Source organism: Microcaecilia unicolor, chromosome 2, assembly GCF_901765095.1.
Source record: "Microcaecilia unicolor chromosome 2, aMicUni1.1, whole genome shotgun sequence".
Taxonomy (NCBI): Eukaryota; Metazoa; Chordata; class Amphibia; order Gymnophiona; family Siphonopidae; genus Microcaecilia; species Microcaecilia unicolor.
In genome coordinates, this window is record NC_044032.1 from 262,126,587 (window position 1) to 262,149,531 (window position 22,945).

General features: G+C 45.3%; 1 protein-coding gene across 1 annotated transcript in view; it reads left to right on the forward strand.

Annotated features, from left to right (window-relative positions):
• SLC6A8 (solute carrier family 6 member 8) overlaps positions 1–22,945 on the forward strand; it is a 126,198-nt gene that overhangs the window by 22,669 nt on the left and 80,584 nt on the right. The window contains exons 2-4 of the mRNA XM_030194074.1: positions 2,910–3,041; positions 9,841–10,108; positions 11,657–11,789. Coding sequence (XP_030049934.1) covers positions 2,910–3,041; positions 9,841–10,108; positions 11,657–11,789 — 533 coding nt within the window. The remainder of the gene's footprint in view (positions 1–2,909; positions 3,042–9,840; positions 10,109–11,656; positions 11,790–22,945) is intronic.

The following is a 22,945-nucleotide window of genomic DNA, read 5'->3' on the forward strand; positions in this document are numbered from 1 at the left end:
CAGGAAACACTGCAACTAGCGCCACACAACCTAACAACGCGCTGGAAATTAACTTCAGACTCGTCTTCGCGTCTCTAGTCCAAAAAGTCAAAAATCCAAGAATAGATGCCTCCCCATTCTGCATCGTGGAACCTATATCTAAGCCCCATTAGAGAATAGCCCCCTTAGTATTTTTCACAAAATGGAAGAAATCCTTCAGTAAATAGCCATCTAAGATTATAAGCCCGCTAAAGACAGGGAAACACCTCGTATACCTGAATGTAACTCACCTTGAGCTACTGTGGAAAAAGTGTGAGCTAAATCCAAATAAATAATTAAGGACTATCTGGCAAGAGTTCTCATCTCTGTGACTCCTGTCCCCCTGTAAAGCTGAGTTCTGGCATTAGTGTACTAATAATTGGACTTTAGACCTTCCCCGGACAAACTAGGAATACCTCAAAGACCCTTTTAGACTCAATTTTACTTCTGAGCAAAAAGGCAGCTGCAGCACTCTGCCTCAGCAGGTCCCCCGACTCAGAGAACGGACCTCAACTTCCAATTCCAGCCTCCCCCCAGGACAAAAGGTTTGGGGGGGGGGGGGGGTATAAGGCAGAGTGGAGAGCAGAGGAAAAAAGAATTCTGTTTTTGTCTGCATATTTCCATTTATACTCTTTGAACACACATACTCTTATTTGATAAGGGTCTGTGTTCTGCATTATGTCCAAGCTGAAGTATCTTGCTAGTGGGTAGTTGCTGTGTACATGAGAATATAAGAGTTGTCCTACTGGGTCTGACCAAAGGTCCATCTAGTCCAGTATCCTGTTTCCAACACTGCCCAGTCCAGGTCATAAATACCCATAGAGACCCAAAAAGTAACAAGATTCTATGCTACTTAATTCCAGAGATTAGCAGTAGCTTTCCCCAGGTCTATCTTAATAATGATTTATGGACTTTTCCTCCAGGAATTTGTCCAAATCTTTTTTAAATCCAGCTACATTAGCTGCTTTTACCACCTGCTCTGGCAATGAGTTCAGAGCTTAACTATATGTTGGGTGAAAAAAAATATTTCTATTTGTTTTAAATGTGCTTCTATGTAACTTCATAGTGTCCCCTAGTCTTTGTACTTTTCATAGAGTAAGCAATCAATTTGTGTTTACCTGTTCCACTCTATTGAGGATTTTATAGGCCTCTATCATATGTCCCCTCAGCTGTATGTTTTCCAAGCTGAGAGTCCATCTTGTTTGTACATTTTCCAGTTCCACCATATCTTTCTTTGAGATGCAGGGACTAGAATTACACACAATTCTCAAGATGCAGCCTCACTATGGAATAATACAAAGGCATTATGATATTCTTTGTTTTATTCTCTGTTCCTTTCTTAAAAATCCCTAACATTCTATTTGCTTTTTTTTTTTTGCTTGAGCGGAAGATTTCAATGTATTGTCTGTGATGACACCTAAATCCCTTTCCTGGGTGATGACTCCTAAAGTGGAACCTAGCATCGTGTAGCTATAATTTGGATTATTTTTCCCCAAGCACCTCACTTTGCAGTTGTTCACATAAAATTTCATCTGCCATTTAGATGCCCAGTCTTCCAGTCTCCCAAGTCCTTAGGCAATTCCATGCAGTCTGCACGAGATTTAACTACTTTAATAGAGTCACTAGACTTCTCTGCTGTCCTCAAAGTCCAGAACCTTAGAGGGCTCTACATGTGTTTTCACAGGATTGTCCTTGGAGGGTTCTTAAGTAGTTTAGTTATCAAAATCCCAGGGGTCCTGTGGGCTTGAAAGTTAATTGGAAAGGGCGCAAGGATGAAGGTTCACATGGGTACCTCCTACCCCATGCACTGGCCCTGCTCATAGCACAAGGCCTTTGAGTCAACTTGCATTATGATAATGTGCACTATTCCTCACATCTAACTTGCATGGGTCTGCACCACGTGGAAGAAGGTGGTGTGCTTCAGGGCTGGCTAAACGGATTGTGGTGCCCTGAGCCAACTTGCTTTGGTGCTCCTCTTCCCCCCACCCCCTGCGTGTCTAGCATCTCTCCCTTTCTCCATCTCTTGATCTAGAATCTATTCCCTTCTCTTCCCACCCACTTCCGGTCTGGTCTCTCTTTCCCCCCTCTTTCGCACCCTTTCCTATGGGTCCAGCATCACTCTCTCTCTTCTCCCCTCCCTCTACTGTCCTGTTAACTTTATGTGGGTTGCTGGTGGCAGCAGCAGCAGCATGAAGACAGACAGGCTGTCTTCAGCCAGCCCCTGGGTCTTTCCTCTACAGTGTCTCACCCACAGGAAATTGCATCAAAGGAGTCAGGACATGGCAGAGGGAAGACCCAGGGACTGGCTGAAGGCAGCCTGTCTTCATTCTGCTGCTGCTGGCAACCCAGGTAAAGTTTACAGAAGAACTATGGGAGGAGGGGGGAGACAAAGGAGAGGGAGCAATGCTGGGCTCACAGGGAGTGGAATAGCAAATGGGGAAGAGAGAGACCAGACTGAGGGTGGGGAGAGAAGAGGAGCGATGTTGGAACAAGGGAGGGAGGGAGAGATGCTGGACCTGTGGAGGGGGGACAGAAGGCTTAAGCACTGAACCAGGTAAAGCGATGATGTGAGAGGCCGGGGATTTTGGCACCCTTTATCACCAGTGCACTGAGCCATTGCTCACCAGCCCTGGCCCTGGTGTGCTTACGTCAGCCCGTCCTGTGCAGTCTGGAATAAATAGACCGTTGGATGAAGAGGAAGATAAGAGGCCTGCAGCCTCAGATTAAAAGTGGGGAGGGGAGTGTGGGAAGAAGATGAAAGGTATCAGTCAGTATGGGAAAATTTAAAGGGAGCCCATACACAAAAGTTTGCCCAGGGCCTTAAATGGTTAAAGCAGCCATTTTTCCTCTGTCAGTGTTCTTACTGTGTTCTCTGTCTTCCTTTCCATCAGGTGTCTTCCTCATACCCTACTTGCTGTTTGTCATAGTTGGTGGGATCCCCATTTTCTTCTTGGAGGTTGCTCTGGGACAGTTCATGAAGGCCGGGAGCATCGCAGTATGGAACATTGCGCCACTCTTTCAAGGTCAGACTTCAGTTAGGCAGGAGCCAACATCCTGCCATCTGCCCCTGCTTCAGATACTGCTGCTCCTTCTACAGCTCTCTAGGTGTGCATTTTAACTAGAGGTGTGCAGCCCCGACATTTTCATTTTGTTTAGTTTCTCATCCCATTTACGGGAATTTTCATTTTGTTCTGGGTTACTTTTTACATTTATTTTGATTTGGGAGCAATACTGTCAGTAGTGCACAATCTTTAGAACAAAGAGGGAAAAAACAAATTTTGGGGGGGGGGGGGGTTTCCCTGTTGTTTCGGGCAAAATAGGATCTAAAACAGCATGGGAAATATTTCTAACAAATGCACATCCCTAATTTTAATTCACATTCTCTCTTTATAATTATTTCTATGTATCTGTTTACACTACAGTAGTGTTTCCCAAGTTGGTCCTGGAGTACCAGTCAGGTTTTCAGGATATCCACAATGAATATGCATGAAAGAGATTTGCATATAATGGATGCAATGTATGCAAATCAAGTTAATGCATTATTCATTGTGGATATCCTGGAAATCTGACTGGCAAGAAAGTACTCCAGGACTGACTTGGGAAACACTGCACTATGGTATCCCTCTGCCTATCATGTACATTTATAAAAGAGACAGTTCACATGGAATTAGAACCAAAAGCAACATTCAGACTTCTATAATCTGTGCCCTGAAAATGGTAAGGACAAATCAAATATATATATGTAGTATCACATCATACCATGTGCTATGAGTTTATTTTGTTTGGGCAGACTGGAACTTTGGACGTTTTGCTCAAAACACCCAGAATCAGAATAGCAAATATAGCCATTTTCAAAACATTAAAATGTCTATCTTTTTTTTTTTTTTTTTTCAAAATGGCTACTTGCTAGATGTTTTGTGCTCTGTGTGTTTATCTTTTGGGTACATTTTTGAAAACAAACAAACAAACAAAAAAAACATCCAAGTGAAAAATGCACAAAATCAAGCCATTGGGATGTAGGTGGAGCAAGCAATCTTAGTAGACTGGCCACAAAGACATCCCAGGAGAGCAATAGGGCACCCTAGTGGCACTGCAGTGGACTTCACCTAAAAGCTCCCAGGTACACATCTCACCATTGCTCCCTTATATTGTATAGTGAGCCCTCCAAAACCCACCAAATACCTACTGTGCCCAACTGCACGGTACTACAATAGCTCTTATGGCTGCAGGTGTCACCTATATGTGGGCACAGTAGGTTTTCAGTGGGTTTTGGAGAGCTCACACTTTCCGCCACAAGTGTAACAGTTAGAGTACATTATGAGCCAAGGTCCCCATCTCCAGAATGCACTGCACTGACTATTAGGCTACTTCAGGGACCTGATTGTTGCTCTAGTAGGACTGGCTGTAACACCTGAGGCTGTCATAGAGGCTGGTATGTACTATTTCTTTTATATCTTTGGGAGGGGGATAATTTCTTTATTTCTCTGGTGGTCATCTGGTCATTTAGGGTACTTTTTTGTGGCTTAGTCATTGTTAAAACAGGTCTAGCTCAAAATTTAATTTTAGCTCTGAACATTTTTGTTTTGTTCAATTATTGCTAAAAAAAATGTGCAGATCTTAGGAATACCCAAATCCCGCCTTTGAAATTTGGATGCACTAGAGACCAACTGCTTAGAAAAATGTCTGGAAAATGGGTTTTTGAAAATACTGATGTGGACATTTTGGTAAGAAAAACGTCCAAACGCTGCTTTATGCCACTTTTTAGACATTTTTCTCTTTTGAAAATGAGCCCCAAAAGTGAGGCAGATGGGATACATCCTTGTATATTAATAGAGATTCTGTCCTGTCTGACAATTCTATTCAGTCAACGTTTGGAAAGAGGAGATGGGCAGATATTGTACTCCTTTGTATAACAAATGATGCCTTCAGATAAAGCCCAAAGTGGCCCATCCTTAAAAGCGATAAGGAGGAGGGGCTACAGGCCAATTAGACCAGTCTCACTGATGGGTAAATTAATAAATACGCTATGAAAGAAGAGAGTAGAGGATGTTGAATCCAGGTGATTGCTGGATTTGAGACCATTTATATCCCATATATACCTTACAAGTTCAATGTGGCTTACAAACATCAAAATAATACAGTGCAAAAATAATACGACATCAGAATAATACAAAAAATAAAATATGACCTATTCTACATTAAAATTACAATGGATATGTATTTCATCTGGTAAGGAATTTCTTAATTTAGATGCTTGATATGGAAAATACAACGGCAACACAGAGTTATAAACAATCTTCTTACATGATGGATAATGTAGCCTTAAAAAGATTCTGACTGCAACAGAAGCATTGCGTACTGGTAAATTAATCATGCCCTGCATATAATTAGGTAACATACCATAAACTATTCAAAATATTAACACACAAAATTTAAAAATAGAGCACACTTCTACCGGCAGCCAAAGCAGCTCTGATGTAATTGGCGTAATTTACTCTAACAAATGTAATGGTTTCTTTGAGTGGGTGACCACAGATCTGGATCAAGGGTGAGCTCTGGTGTGGTACACATAGATTTCCATAAAGCCTTTGACACAGTCAGCAGAGTGGCCAGGTTCAATTCCCATTGCTACCTGATGCCCAGCAGTGGGTTGAGATCCTGGGGAACCAGGCTTAGTTCCCACTGCAGCTCCATGTGGTCCATGTGAGGGGCCCTTTTACTAAGCCGCGTAGGCACCTATGCGCGCCCAACGAGCGTCGATTTGGAGTTACCACCCAGCTACCGCATGGCCCATGCAGCAATTTCATTTTTGACGCAATTCTGCTACATGTGCCAGAAAATATATTTTATTTTCTGGCATGCGGCGAAAATCATTCGGTAACTCCGACTTGACGCACATAGGCGATTACCGCATGGTTAATGCGAGAAACCTTACCACTAAGTCAATGGCTGGCGGTAAGGTGTCAGACCCAAAATGGACACGCGTCAATTTTTATTTTGCCGCACATCCATTTTCGGCAAAAATTTTAAAAAGGTCTTTTTTTTACAGGTGTGCTGAAAAATGGATCTGCACGCGTCCATAACACGCGCCTACACTACCGCAGCCCATTTTTCAGTGCACCTTAGTAAAAGGACCCCTCAGCCCTCTATTGCCCCAGGTACAAAATATAACTCAGATTGGGAGCCCATTAGGGACAGTGCAAAGTACCTGTATTAGAAAATGTAAACCGCATAGTCACTTCAGGGATCACTTGCAGTATATCAAGTACTGAAAATTTAAAAAAAAAAAGTTAAAGTGCCAAAATGCAGTGCACTATGTGCTCATTATGCAGTGTCACCTGGGTGCCTAGATTCCATTATAGGATACTAGCATAGATTACATAAGTACATAAGTATTGCCATACTGGGACAGACCAAAGGTCCATCAAGCCCAGCATCCTGTTTCCAACAGTGGCCAATCCAGGTCACAAATACCCGGCAAGATCCCAAAAATGTACAAAACATTTTATACTGCTTATCCCAGAAATAGTGGATTTTCCCCAAGTCCATTTAATAATGGTCTATGGACTTTTCCTTTAGGAAGCCATCTAAACCTTTTTTGAACTCCGCTAAGCTAACCGCCTTTACCACATTTTCTGGCAACAAATTCCAGAGTTTAATTACACGTTGAGTGTAATTAACTCACCAACATTATTTAGGTGCACCCACTCACTCCATGTTAATAGCAGGCATAAATGCAGCACTTGCCCTAACTTACAGTATTCTGTAAGTTGTGTGTGTAAATGTGGGACCCATCCCTGTGAATGCCCCTTACATTAAACTAATTATAATATGAAGGAAGTCTCCTCTTCTTTCAATTATATCATACTATCTAGAACAATGGGGAGATCAAAATAATATACGCTCAATTGACGTATATTCCAATACACACTGTTAGTGTATAGAGGAAAGGCCTCAAGAAGCCCCCGGCTATGTACAGCTATAGCTCGCAGGGGCTGGGCTGCTTCATCATCGGCCCAAACCTCTGAATTATATTCTACAGAACTATCGTTTTCTTTCTTTTTTATCTTTTTTATGTGTGAATATTCAAAGACTGTACCACAAAATATTTATGCACTCATAAATTTGAAAGCTACTGTAACTTATGCGCACAATTGGAGAGCACTTTTCCAAAACTCACTCAGTCCATTTTTTGTCAGTTTTGTCTTACGCAATTAATTTCGTTCATCAAGGTTTATTCCTGTGTCAAAACTCAGTAAGTTCATGGTATTTTAACGATTTTGTGTTGAATAGTCTGTGCAAAACTAAATCGGTGCAAAAGCCACTGCCTATCAGGAAGTACGCCTGATAATTGCAAATTGAAGCCTAGTAATCAGGGACGTAAGCAGGAATTATAAGTTCTTACGTGTTAGAAGGTAAAACCAGGACTGGATTGGCCTGTCTGTCTGAAAAGACGGAGCCAGTTGGTAACTAGCTGCAAGACTGCCCTGCTGCCTAGGGTATCATCCTGAGCTCCAGTCTCTTCACCAACTTTCCCTTACCTTGTACTCAGCCTGCAGAGCAAAACAGGAAGGCCTGAAGCCAGTAACAGAAGAGTCTTGCTCTTCTGGCATTTACTCATTACACAAATTACAGTAAATGGTATGGAGATAAGGTAACACAGTCCAGGAGAGAATAAAGGTCAAACCGAGACAGAAAAAAAAAAGAGTGCTTTAGAACACACAGGGTGAGAAATAAAATGGCTCACTCAAAGTCAGAGAGTCAGTGACTGAGCAAGAATTGGAACTGAGGCACAGGGCGATAATGTGACTCCCCAAGGTCACAGAGAGTTGATGACAGAGCCAGGATTACAGCTGAAGCACAAGAAGATAACATGACTCCCCAAATTCACAGAGAGTCAGTGATAGATAGATCAGGGGATAAACTGACTCCCTTGAAGTCACACACAATGACAGAGCCGGGAATTAGAGAAGCTGCACAGGGAGATAAGTGACCATCTCTGAAGTCACAGATAGTCAATGACAGAGCTGGGGTTTAGAGCTGAAACACAGTGAGATAAAGTGACTCCCTCAAAGTCACACGGAAAAAGTCAGAGACAGAACCAGGGATTGGAGCTGAGGCACATGGGGATAACATGACTTCCCCTAAATCACAGAGAATCAGTGTGGGAGCCGGGGATTGGAGCTGAGGCACAGGGTGATGAAGTGACTCCTCTGAGGTCAAATAGAGAGAGACAGTGACAGAGCCGGGGATTGAAGCTATCTTTAGACTTGAGAATGACCTATCAGTTTGAGGCAAACAGAAAGACCTCTGTCCTCTCCGTAGCCCAGACTTTGTAAATGGTAGAAAGGCTTTTTCACTGCCCAGCAGAGCATATCCAGGGCCTGCTGGAATTGCTTTATAAAAACATGTCTGACAAGGTAACTAGTAAATGTTTCTGGCAGTGCCTCATAGGTAATTGAAACAAGGTTTTTAATCACTTTTTCACCCATCCCCCACTGTGTTCAGCCTTCTTCTGTGGCGTTTCAGAATGTGAGAAGAATTCCCACCACACAGACATACAGAGGGAAATCAAATTTCATATCCCTGGCACTAACATTTACATGTGCATTACACATGTAAATATTTAAATACCAGCACATACTTGCACTTTTACATGTGTGTATGCCAAGATGCTGCCTAAGCACTGTTCTGCAAATACCCACTTACTTACACAGCATGTGTTTGCAAGGGGAGGGGCAGAGCATGGGCGGGACACAGGCAGAGGTCCTGCTTACACACCTAACTTAGACAATAGTGCGAGTTACATGCGTCCCTGCTGCACTTAGATGTTCACAAGTATACCAGCTCAATGGCCTAAATGTTAAGCTTTCGATTGTATTCTATAAAGGAAAGTGGGTTTCTACATTCCTTTATACACGGAGTCTGGAAAAAACCAAGACCCCCAACCAAATAACCCAAAAACGTCCTACTGCAGCAGAAACGTCTGCCTGAAATTCAAGACATTTCTGAGTACTTTATTTTTCAACAGGAAGGAGCTCCAGCGCATTGAACTCATAAAACAGTTGAGTTCCTAATGAAACCCCAGAATTAATTGAGCCAACAGCAGTGGTATCGAATATGTCAAGGCTGAAGGAGGACATTTTGAACACAAATTATGAATCAACTAAGAAAAAATATATATATTAATTATATTTTCAAAAGTCATACTAAATGTTTCAACAATTGCAAAGTATTTTGAATCTATGTAAGGGGTTCAGTTTTTTCCAGACACCATGTAGAAACCAGGGGCGTAGCTATGTGGGGGCATGGGTCCCCGTAGATTTGGCCCTGCCCCCCCACCAACCCCCTTGACCCCCTTGACCCCCTCTCCCGCCGCCAACCCTCCCCCGCCGCCTTCGGGTACCTTTGCTGGCGGGGGTCCCCAACCCCCGCCAGCCGAAGTCCTCTTCAGCGCGGCCGCGTTGCTGATCTTCAAGGGCAGGCTTCTGTTTCTGTGAGTCAGACTCACAGAAACAGAAGCCTGCACGGCCACGTTGTTGATCTGCAAGGGCAGGCTTCTGTTTCTGTGAGTCTGACATCCTACACATACGTGCAGGACATCAGACTCACAGAAACAGAAGCCTGCATGGCCGCGTTGCTGATCTGCAAGGGCAGGCTTCTGTTTCTGTGAGTCTGATGTCCTGCACATGTAGGAGAATCTGCAATAGGAATGTATATGATAGGGAAAAATAGATCAAATAGTTATGGAAGGCTGTTAGTGTTACTGTATGTATGTACTACAGAGTCATTTAAGCTCTGCTTTCCTTCTGTTCTCCGCAGGCATTGGCCTTGCCTCTGTGGTCATTGTCTTTTTCTGTAACACCTACTACATTATGATCCTGGCCTGGGGCGTTTACTACCTGGTGAAGTCCTTCAATGCCACCTTGCCCTGGTCTACCTGCGGCAACCCCTGGAACTCGCCTAACTGCATGGAGATCTTCCGGCCTGAGGACTGTGCCAATGGCAGCATTGGTGCTAACTCCACTTTTGGGAACCTGACCTGTGATGAGTTGTCGGAGAAACACTCACCTGTCATCGAGTTCTGGGAGTAAGTCCATCTGTAGGAAGGGAGGGAGAGTAAAAAGGAGAGATGCAGGTTGTCTTCACTGTAGCAGTAGTAACATTTATGATTTGAGTATATAGGTTCTCTTCTTTTGATATGACATTGAAAGTCATTCAAGGTCATATGAGCGATGAAGAGGGATTGAATACAAGAGTGTTCTTCATTGCAAGGCCTGGGGGTCAGTGGCTGCCCCTGGAGACCTCTGGGGTGGCCCCCATTGTCTTTCTGCTTTTTTATGCTACCCTCCCTCTCAAACCAGGCTCACGTCAGAAAGGGAAAAGTGGATGGGGGGGGGGGGGGGGGGAGAACAACTGCATGCTTGAAGGACAAGACATTTCTCAGTAGACAAAAGAGAATGAATTTGAAAATGCCCACAACCTTGAGGCTGTGGGGATGGATGTCCTTGACACACACTGGTCAGCAGTGTCATGGCAAGGGAAGATATTTGGCGGCTCTCCTTCAGCTCATTAGAATCCAAAGTGGCCCCAGCTTAAAAATGAATGAAGACCGCTGGAATAGAACCTCACTAAGGCTACCAGATGGTTACAGCCTGAACCAATCTTTGTTCCAGGGTCGCCGCAGCCCGGTCGCCCTCCTGGACTGCTGCTGTAGCCCCCCAGGACTGCTGCTGTGGGCCCCCCAGGATCACCACTGCCAGCCTCCCCAGGACTGCTGCTGCCGGTCTCCCAGGAGTGCCGCTATCGGCCCCCTCTCCAGGACCACCGCTGCCACCCCCCTGGACCATTGCGTAGCCAGACCATAAAAATTGGGGGGTCCGGAGCCCAAAGTGTGTGGGGGGCACATTTTGGCCCACCTCCCTGCCCGTGCCACAATTCCACATACCTTAGCTGGCAGGGGTCCCCAAGCCCTGCCAGCAGATGCCTTCCTCCAGCTCTGTTCTCTGCTGCATTGCTTGCCCTGCAGCAGCTTTTCTCCTCACGTTGCACGCATGAGCGACCTGAGGGGAAAAGTAGCTGCAGGGCAGGCAATGCAGTGAACAACATTGTTGGAGGAATGCTTCTGCTGGCGGGGCTTGCTTGGAGATCCCTGCCAGCCAAACCAGAGGCCCCGAAGCCCTGTGTGTGCTCCTCCCCTGCCTCTAAGGGGGGGGCCCGGCGCCGGAGTTTTCTCTCTCCTGCTCCTGTCGGGACGCGATCACCCGGGTCCCGTCAGGAGCAGGAGAGAAACAGACCCCGACGCCGTGTTCCCCCTTGGAGGTCAGTACTGGGGGAATCTTCCCCCTCCCCCTGTCCCCCCTCTCGGCGGCCCTGCCTTGTTCTGCTTCCTCACTGGAAGTCTAATTGCAAGAAAAAGGTCCAAATGCCAGCACAGAGTGGGGCAGAATGTTGATCGGCTCAGTGTGTCCCCTATGACCTATGTAACTTTATTGACTTTAAGTGAAAGTGCCCTGCATTTCTTTCTTACAGGAAGATTACTGTATGTTTACCTGTCGTCACTTACTATTTTAGAATTCTGCGTAGGCATCCCTTCCTTCCCCTTTGTTGCACTCACAGCCTTATTCCTTGTCACCAGCCACAAGGTGCTGAGGATCTCGAGCGGATTGGACGATGTGGGGACGATAAACTGGGAGGTGCTGCTATGCCTTCTGGCCTGTTGGGTGCTGGTCTACTTTTGTGTCTGGAAGGGGGTCAAGTCGACTGGAAAGGTAAGATGATGGAGAAATGTTAAATGGCATGTATCTGAGAGGAGCTGATATGGATGGGGGTGGGAGAGGCAAGGGGCTTACACTTCTCTCCTGCTCTTTTGGGCTTCCACTCAATCAGAGACAATGCTGAGATCTGGCCTCATGAGCCTTCATTCACAAATACCTTGGGATATTTTCCCTCTTCCAGTGGCGTTCCTAGGGGGGGGGGGTTGGTGGGTGCGGTCCGCCCCGGGTGCACGCCGCTGGGGAGGTGCCGCGCGTGCCTGTCCTCCGTTCGTTCCATGCTTCTTCTCTGCCCCGGAACAGGTCCTGTTCCGGGGCAGAGAAGAAGCATGGAACGAACGGAGGACAGGCGCGCGCGGCACCCCCCCCCAGCGGCGTGCATCTGGGGGGGGTCCTTCGCAGGGGGTGTCCTTTCGCCGAGGGGGGTCATGCTGCACCTGGGGGGCAGGGTGCATCGGCGATCCGCCCCGGGTGTCAGCCCCCCTAGGAACGCCACTGCCCTCTCCCCCCACACACACTTTTATATCCCCTCCAGCCTACTTAGTCCAGTCATTTAGGTGATGGTCCTTCTGGCTCCTTCCAGAACTCTGTAGTTGTGAGCTCTGAGTCCAACCACTAGGCGTCACCATTGCACAATGACTAAGAGTCCCTTTTTCTAGAAGCTGTGAACGCTGCCTCCATGGCATCCTCAACCGTGGTTTATCTAGAGAGCGGAAAAGCTGAGCCCAGGTTTGAATCTAGGTCCTTCAATGAGCGACCAGACCAGCCTAAACAGTGATTTTTAGCTTAATGCTTCCTCCCCCAGCCTTCCCTTTTTCCATTGCATGCAGAAATCCCTGTGACAGTGTCCCAAGGGGAACATAAATCTCTTAACCCCAAAAACTCAGTCAGCCTGAGACCTTATACCCAAAAGGCATAACTGAGTGTGTAAAAATGTCAAAAATAAGTAGGACAAATCAGGTCCCAAAGATGTAAGATAGTATGGGAACCAGATCCATTCTTCTGCAAAAAATTATACATGTGGTGATAAACAGAATCCTGGTTAGGACATTTATATCCCACTTTCGCCTCAAGGGTTCAGTGTGGCTTACAAAAATTAAGAAACTGAGCATAACCTAGAATTACATTACTGAAACAATAGCATAGCCAATTGTTAAAAGTTATCTGTAACAACAAAAATCTGAAATAGTTATCTTAAAACAACAAACGTTTGGAATAAGAAGTTTTTTACAACTTACGAAATCAGATACAACTAGTTTCACATTTTGTCAGGTGGGGAGGTTCGTTCTACCACCTGGCAGCTTGACAGGAGAGCATTGCTGAAAAAATTGTTTTATAAATAATTTCCCTTGGATTTAGATAATGTAAAACTAGGAAATCCCTATAAGTTGGATCAGAGTTTCTGGCAGATTGATTAATAAACTGCAACATATAAGCTAGGTGTTCATCCTGGTATAATATGAAAAATTAGAGAGCGTAACTTAATAATGAGTTATAATCCTGTATCTGCCTACTTAAGGAGATGGCCAGCTGGCACTGCATTATGGCGCTGAAAGGTCACACCCTCCAGAGGCTGACTTCTTGCAGTGGTGAGGGTATTAATTCCAGGAGTTGCAGCTAAATTCCAAGCAGAGATGCTAGTTCATATGATCATGGCTGCCCTTGTGCTCGTACAGGGCTCCTAGAATGTCAGGTCTCCTAAAATCTCCCTGCACAGATCGTCACCAGGCTCGGTAAAACAAGAAACTCTGCAATTTTGTGTTGTGTGCATCCCTTGTGACAGTAACTGGAGATGAAAGTGGCACATAAGAGCATGAATCGTAATAAATAAAAGCAAACACACAGCGTAGGAGACAAGGAAAAAGCATCTGATGAGCTCAAAGAATTCACATCAAACGTTTATTGCTACAAACTGGACTCGACATGAATCGTATTTCGGCCACTGAGGCTTGCCTCAGGAGTCCCAGCGAGACATCTTTTATCGTTGCATTTGAGTTGAGTTTAAACTGCACTCTTTACTCCTCGCTGGGACTCCTGAGGCAGGCCTGAGTGGACGAAACACCATTCACGTCGAGTCAAGTTTTTAGCAATAAACCTTTGATGTGAACACTTTGAACCCATCAGATGTTTTTTTGCCATCATCTTTCTTGTCTCCTTCACTGTGTGTTTGCTTTGAATGACCTGTGCAGAGGCCTTTTGTTCTTCTGTATTTGTCGCTTCATGATAAACAACAGCAGTAATGGATCTGTCCTTTTCCTTCTCTTTCTCTATTCTCCTGTTTACTCAGGGGCCACAGACTGCAGCTCCCTCTGGAATGCAGCTAATATGGACACTAACTCCCATTTTTACAGAGCCGCATTACCGGCTGCTAGTGCGGTAATGCTGACACAGCCCATTCAAAGAATGGGCTGCGTCGGCATTGCCGCACGGCTTGGTAAAAGGGTAAGTTGGGCCACTAGGTGTTGTCACTGAGCAATAGGTGAGACCCCCTTCCTCCTCTGTGAAGGCTGCTTCCACAGCGTCTACAGTCCTGGGTAGTGTAGAGAGCAAAAACTGCACCCGGGAAAAGGATCTGTCCTTACAAAAGCACCTGACTTGGTACATTCAAAAGATTGCCCTATTAGAAATCATTCCTAGTGCTACCCCTGTAGTGCTACACCAGTGCTGAAGGAAGAAAGGTTTTTGGGATATTATCCTGAGTGAAGTGGTGTGGTAGCTGTGTTAGTCCATTTTTAAAGGTAAGAAATAGAAATAAATCAAAGAAAAAAAAATAAGATTATACCTTTTTTATTAGACTAACTTTTTTTGATTAGCTTACAAAAGCAATACCTTCTTCAGATCAGAATATTATCTGAAAATGTAGAGCCCTCTCAATTTTAGCTTTCAGTTGTAAGGTATGCTGATGATCTTTGTTTCTTGTTTTCGTGTTTTGTTGGTACTGTTTCTAGTTTGTTTAATGTTATATGCAATGATGTTTTTCTTTTATGTAGCTGTGTTCTCTGTTTTCTTTTTATGGTTATGCTTCATAAACCAATAACTTGGCAAATCTTCAGCAAAAAATCATTGTATTAAACAGTCTTTGAAGCTGAAGGCTCATATACGTTTGTAAATCTTATATCAAATAGCACATTCAATATATCGCTCAAAATTCTTAAACATTCTTTGAGAAGGAGGAAAAAAGCATTTAAAGCACTTAGTTTTTAGTTCTTGTACCCAACGAGGCTCTCTGTTTCACTTTTAGTTAAGCTTCTTCAGGTGACTTGAAGTAACAAGAACTAAAGCTAGTGCTGTAAATGCTTTAAAATGCAAGATTTGATGCATAACTAAATCATAATGTTTGAAGAAGTTTGAGTGCACAATATACACATATAAATTAAAACAAAAACTTTCCATAAGGAGGTTTTTTAGACCGATGAGAAGACTGGGGTCCCGTAAAAGCAGGCATTAAGACATTTTTGTTTGCTGCCATTCTGGGACATTTGAGGTCTTTTTCCTCCTTTTTTAAGAATTTTGAGTGATATATTGAATGTGTTATTTGATATAAGATTTACAAATGTGTATGAAGCCTTCAGCTTCAAGAACTGTTTAATACTATGCTTCATAAACCACCGAGAATAAGTTAGTGAATTGGTGGTATACAAATAATATGAAATGAAATGATGCTGCTGCTGTTTTTCCTATAGTCATAGGAAGTTCCTCTTCTGCCTTGAGCATCAGATAAGGGCTGGGGCTGAAGGGGGCCATTAATCATCTCAAGTGGACGTGTATGATGATGTCGAGACCCCCTTGTCAATCATATATTGTTCTACATGGAAATTCTCAGTCCATCTTTTGCAGCTCCCTAGTCAACCTGAGTACATTTCCATCTTAGTAGTGCAGCCATGGTTCCCCATGGTGTAAGGCTCAACTACAAATGGAACTTCTACATAAGCAGTATTAATGTGGTTGGGACCAGGGCCGCAACCAGTAACCACAGCAGGCCATAAGCACTTTCCACACACTCTCTGCACATCTCATTCTCAAAATAATCCAGTCCACACTAGAGCTGGTTTACTGAAGTCAGTGTACCTGTATGTAACTCACCTTGAGTGACTACAGAAAAGGTGTGAGCAAAATTAAAAAAAAAAAAAAACCCCAATACAATGTAGCAGAAGCAAGCGTAAGGCATTGACAACAATTAGCAACTAAGGGGGTCCTTTTACAAAGGTACGCTAGCGTTTTTTTTTTTTTTTTTTTTTAAATTTTTTATTTATGCATTTTGAACAATAAAAGCCAATATCAACAGAACAAATCTCTCAATAGACTGATACACTTAGGTACTCTTATTCAGCTTCATGATGATAACTATCTACTATAATAAAACTCACCCTCAACGTTCTGAGGACACTGACGTCAGTGAAGCCAAGCCCTGACTTCCTTCAGAAAGGTTCGTGGTGGTGAAGCCACCAAAATCGCTCCGGGCCCCGCCCTCGAGGGCGGAGCAATGGCAGAACAACAAAGGAGTTGGCAGGGAGGGAGGCAGGGAGGCGGGGGGTGGGTGGGAAATCGCTCCGGGCCCCGCCCTCGCGTCAAACGTCAGGACGTTGGGGGCGGAGCAATGGCAGAACAACGAAGGGGTTGGCCGGGGGGGGTGTTGGCGACGAAAACCTTGCTAGCGCCCGTTTCATTTGCTCTGAAACGGGCCTCTTTTACTAGTTAACAATAATTGCTAACCAAGTAATGATTCCCACCCACCCTCCCTCCCCTGAACTGGTCTGTACTGTAAGTACCTATACGCTCACGTTTGTGGATAACCAAGTGTTATAAAAGTCCCATATCTTCTGATGTTGAGCCAATTGTCCTTTGCGCAACGCGGTGAGTTTAGACATCAACTGGATATAGTTCAACTTTTCTAGCACAGTCTGCAGGCCTGGTAGCTGAGATCTTTTCCATGCCGCCGCTAGCACCAGCTTGCCCGCTACAAACACCTGTGTGGCAAACTGGTGGATATGCTTTTTGACTGTAGGCGATCTAAAATGTAGGAGGCAATAGTCCATTTTCATCTGATATTGGGTAGCTGTCACTGAATATACAAAGTCTATTATACTCTTCCAGTACCTAGATGCATGGGCACAAGACCACCAAATATGGCACATATCCCCCTTCATCCCGCAGTTCCTCCAACACAGGGTTGATGCGCTAGCGTTTTTAGTAAGCGCTAATGATTAGCACGTGCTAAACGCTACACGCCTATAGAAATAACATTTAGTGCATGCTTATTTTTAGCTCACGCTAAAAATGCTAGTGTGCCTTTGTAAAAGGACCCCTAAATTATTTAAAAGTCTCTGGTGCTTTGAATTCCTAAATCCGGAGAAAGTCCAACTCGTCCTCTCGTTAAGCCTGCTATTGATAGTAGCAGGTAATCATCACCAGAAACCTCCACTTACAGTTCTGGTTACAACTGCAATGAGACTCAGAAACTCAGAGGCTCTGGTGCAGTTCTTTTTTGAATCTGGTTCTGCCAAGGTCTTGTTGGCTTTTCAGGAACCTCGTAGATGTGGGTGGTAATGTTTTCCTTCAGTTCAATAGATGTTCCCTGTATCACCAGTAGATGGGAATAGTGCAGGTTGCCATGCTGGAAAATACACATGTATCCCAGTCTGTTCTCTCCCCTCAGTTTCTCAGAAGTGATGTAGAAGGTTCCCCATTCACACAGACTCCCAGTAGGGCAGATGCTTAAGTGGCTTCTGTCACCTGTGTACTCCTGAACTGCTCCTTTCACTCATTACCAGCTAGCAGAGTATAATTACTTTAAAAGTTCTGGTCTATGTGGCTGGGGCTTCAGGCTGGAAGACCTCTCCCCTTGTTGATATGGTCAGTGGCCAGGGAGGCAAATGAGCCAAAGACAGTTAAGCAAATATAGCACGGGGTTTTATACTCCCGAGAGTTTCCACATAAATCAGTTCCCTCTCTCTCTTTATCATACTGAGCCATCAGATCCTCCTTCCTTCTGAAAGAGGCTGGAAAGTCTAATGACTGTATAATACTCTGCCTAGCAACTATTGATGTCACACAAAAGATTAATTCATACTGCTTAGAGTAGAGGCGCTGGAAATCTCTGCAAGATTCCAGTGGCCTTACAGAGGCATCTCCATAGGCGTAGTTTGACTGTTTCATTTGGGGGGGGGGGGGGGGGGGGCAAAGAATGGGCGGAGCATATTAGCATATCATTTGCATATATACATATGCAAATGAATATGCTAATGTGGAGGAAGGAATTGAATTTACAGGCAAAATATCACAGATGCACATTTCAAAAAGCTGACACATTTCAATTAATAAATTATGAATAAAATACTTTTATCTACCTTTGTTGTCTGATCATTTAGTTTTTCTATTCGCTTTGGTCCCAGTGTCTTCTGTTTTATTCAGTGTCTTCTTTCCAGTAGGCTTCCCTCTGCTCCCCACCCCTCGCAGTCCCATCCATCTCTTGCTCCTTCCCTCTGCTCCCCACCCCTCGCAGTCCCATCCATCTCTTGCTCCTTCCATCTGCTCCCCACCCCTCGCAGTCCCATCCATCTCTTGCTCCTTCCCTCTGCTTCCCACCCCTCCCAGTCCCATTCATCTCCTGCTCCTTCCCTCTGCTCCCCACCCCTCCCAGTCCCATCCATCTTCCCTCTGCTCCCCCCCCCCGCGAGGTCCAAGATGGTGACTCCGTTTACCCCCTCTCTTCCTCCCTCCCTCCCTCCGCCGCAGGCAACAGTCTTCAGCTTTTTCAGCGTTCCTGGCAGCGGTAGCGATGTACACGCTGCCTTCAGTCTGCCCCGGAAGCCTTCTCTTCAAGTTCCTGTTCCCACCTATGCGGGAACAGGAACTTGAAGAGAAGGCTTCGGGGCAGAGCCAAAGGCAGCGTGTACATTGCTACCGCTGCCAGGAACGCTGGAAAAGACTGCTGCCTGCGGCAGAGGGAGGGAGGGAGGAAGAGAGAGGGGTAGACGGACACGCTCCTCTCCGTCCGCTACTCCGCTTGGCTTCCCTGCCCTCTCTGTCTGCGTCCCGCCTTCCTCTGACGTCAGAGGAAGGCGGGACGCAGACAGAGAGAGCAGGAAAGCCAAGCGGATGGAGAGGAGCGCGTGCGTGCATGTGTTTTTTTTTTTTTTAACTAATGGCGCGGCGGCGCCTCATCGTCGTTTGGGGGCTCGCCCCCCCCCAGTCTACGCCTATCTCCCACTACACAAAACAAGCACCCATAGGAGTTAACTTTCCGAAATGAGCAGAGGTGTTAAACTCAACAAAAACTACCCTTCCTAGATGCAGTGAAGGAGTTTGTTTGCAGCTATGCAAGTACTTATGTTCAGCTGTCACTGCAGTGAGCCTAAATATGTAGGGCTGGTGGTGGGGCAGTGAGGTGTTGATGGTTGTGGCAGCTCAGTTCCAGTGAGGGCCAGACAGGAAGAAGCTCTAGTTGATGGATGGGTGGGTGGGTGGATGGATGGATGAAGAGATTTAACAATACCAAATTCCTCCCCTTCCCTATCCCACGGTTTCTATTTTGTACTAGTTTGACTGCAGGATACCAAATAGAGTTAGTAAAATATGTACATTTTCTTCCTGAACGACTTGTTAATCGGTGACTATAGGTAAAGATGTGGTCAGTGGTTCAGTATTTGGGGAGGTACTGTGTAAGCTTTGGCTGCCCATTGGAAACTGTAGGCTTTTTTCGCTGAAGATACCCAGGCAGTTTCAGAATACTGTCGTAGGCCCAAGTCGCAGACTATAGAATATGGTCACATATCCCTTGCTTTTGGTGCCTAACCACCTTCCCATTCCTGATACCTACACTGACTACATAGTTTTTACCTTTAGATTGTAAGCTCTCTTGAGCAGGGACTGTCCTTCCCCATGTTTAAACTTGTACAGCGCTGCGTAACCCTGGCAGCGCTATAGAAATGCTAAGTAGTAGTAGTAGTAGTAGTAATAAAGGGCAATTCTATAAAAGGTGTTTAATCTAGGCACCAATTGCACATCCTACTTTATAGAATAGACATACTTACACGTGTGAATGATGTCATAAATTGGTATGTGCGTGTGCACGTGCCAGGCACTATTCTATAAAACTGGTGTGCTAGTCACACTTTGTATTAAAGCATATGGGCTGCACCAGTGGGCAAGTCACCTAGCAATGCACACACCTTATAGAATAGTATGGTGTGCACTTAGGTTTCTGTGCGCTTTCAGTCTATAACAGGTTAGGTACACCTTAACACTGTCATAGAATTGGTGCTAAGCGGGTTTCTTGTCACATCTAAATTTAGGCACCACTTTATAGAATTGCCCCCATAATATTTATGCTGTATGGACAGGAGCGTAGCTAGACCTGCCATTTTGGGTGGGCCCTGAGTTAACGTGGGTGGGCCCTTCCCACCCCCGTACATACAATACAGGTTTTTTTTAAACCTTTCCCTCCACCCCTGCCCCACATATCATCATCTTTCTCCCCCTTCGCCCAACATCTGCTCCTCTCTCCCCCTCCACCCCCCTGCCTGGCATCTGCCCATCTCTCTGTAACCCCCCCTCCCCCCGGTCTACCTCCAAGCAGTCGCCGTCAATGATTCCTGGTAACCTGCTCCAGCCCTACAGGCTTCCCTTTACCACATCCCCGCCACGCCAGTGAAGAAACAGGAAGTGACATCATCAAGGCAGGATGCGATAGAGGGAAGGCTGCCAGGCTGCCACAGGTTGTCTACAGGAATTGCTGTAGGCGACTGCTCGAAGGTAGACGGGGGGGGGGGGGGGGTTGAGAGAGAGAGAAACAGCTGCTCTGCCACCAGCAGTGAAGAAAGAGAGAGAGGGATGAGTGAAGCACCGCCAATGAGGTGTTTTGGAGGCCACTAGACTGGGTGAGCCTGTGCCCACTCAGGCCCATCCATAGCTACACCACTGTGTACAGGCAGTAGCAAAAAGGGCAAGGGAGTCCTTCCACAGCAATCAACAAACAGTGAACAGGGTGGAGGAATGTTCCAAAGAAACTAACAGAAGTTAGATATCTTCCAAAAGATTTATTCTCCTTAAAAAGACATATGAATCACCTGGACCTGACACAGTCCGTGTTTCGGCTTTTGTGCCTTCCTCAGGGGTCAAAGCTCAAATTTTGTGATCATGGTAACTTAGTGAAATAAAAGTCGCAATCAGGGTCTTTTCACAGACACTGCTAAAGACTCTGATTGCGATGTTTATTTCACTAAGTTACTATGATCACATAATCTTAAGTTACCATGATCCTTTGAGCTGTGACCCTTGAGGAAGGCACAACAGCCGAAACACGGACCGTGTCGGGTTCAGGTGATTCATGTGACTTTTTAAGTTGAAAAAAATCTCTTGGAAGACTTCTGTTCATTTCTTTGGAACATTCCTCCACCCTGTTCGCTGTCTGTATGCTGTACAGGAGCATGTCATTCAGTCTGGCAGGTTTGTCAGCTTTCCTGTATTGTCGTAGAAGTGTCTACTACTATTAATCATTTCTATAGTGCTGTGAGACATACATGTTATTCCCTGGATTCTATACAGAGCGACTTAAGTTGCATGTACAAATCTGGTCGTATTTGCACAACTTAATTAACTTAACAATCCAGTGAGCACCGATAATTGCACGTAACAAGCATTAATTAGAATTTACATGCATAACTAAGCGTATTCTATATAGTGATGTGTGTAAATTCTAAGACACAGATCTGAAAAGGGGGCGTAGCCATGGGAGGGTCTTGGGCGTTCCTTGAATCTACACGGTGTTATAGAATATTCTCGTACCGTGCATAATTTAGGCGTTGACATTTACACCAGGTTTTCATTGGCATAAATAGCCGTGACTAAATATAGTCACAGAGAATGGGCACAGGGTGTATTCTGTAAACTATGGCTAGATTTAGGTGTATTCTATACTGCGCCTAACTTTAGGTGTAGTTTATAGAATCCACCTAGACGTATTTTTGTTTGGAGCTGATTTTTTAGTCGTGATATAGAATCTAGCCCTATATGCAGGTACTTTCTCTGTCTCTAGTGGGCTCACAATCTAGGTTTTTGTGCCTGGGGCAGTGACTTGGCCAGAATCATAAGGGGCTGTAGTGGGTACCGAACCCCATTCCCCAGGATCTCAGCCCAATGCACTAGCTGTTAGGTTACTTCGTCATTCTGTCTAAAATCTTTGATTACATTTTTCTGTAGATTCGATGTCCCTGAGCTCTGGTTTTATCTCTGCAGAGGTGCTGGAAATAGTTTTTGTTTGGCCCTCTGTGCATCTCAGTTTCTCTTTCTGTGTATGTTTCTCTCTTCTGGACTCTCTCTGGGATTCACATTACTGGCTTCATAGCTTAGAGAAGGGTCATTACGTAATGCATAAAGTGGTAAAAAAAGAATTAGGCAATACGGAAGAGAAATACCAGAGGCAGTTCCTGGGTCTTGGGATGTTGAGGCTGGGGGGGGGGGAGGAGAACAACTACTAGGGAAAGAAGAGCAGTACAACCCAAGGAGGGGAGGAGGAGGGCAGCGTCTTAGGATGCTGTGTCAGAGGGGGAAGAGGGAGGATACTGTCTCGGGGTGGGGGGGAAGGAGAGCAGTGTCTCAGGAGGGGGAGAGAGGGAGGTTACTTCCTCAGGAAGAAATGGAGAGTTGTATATAATTGCAGCAGGTTGAACTAAATTATTTTAGATGTAAGAGAAATTATCTCCTTCACTCTTCATTCTTCCTGGGGAGAAGGGAGGAAAATCCTTTCCACAATCCCCTCCCCCCCCCCCCCCCCCCCCCCCCCCAGCTGGAGGCACTGGACTGCTGCACTGTTAGAGACAGTCCAGCCGATTGCAATCAGCATTTTATTTTTTAAATTAGCCACGGATATTCAGTTCCATGTGTATGGACTGGCACTGAATATCTGGGGCTAATTGGAAAACCAGTGGATGCCAGATCTTATGTGGGTCCCGGCCAATATTCAGCAGGTGCCCATATAAAACAGTTGTGCGAGCCCCAGCTGAATATTGGCTGGGACTTACATAACTTTTAAATGTTTTCCAGCCTCTCCAATCCCTCTCCCCCCCCCCCCCCCCCCCCACTGAAATGACCCTCTTTCCGATCCCTCTCCACCCTGCAACAGCAATACTTCCCACCCAAACCTCCCACCCCAT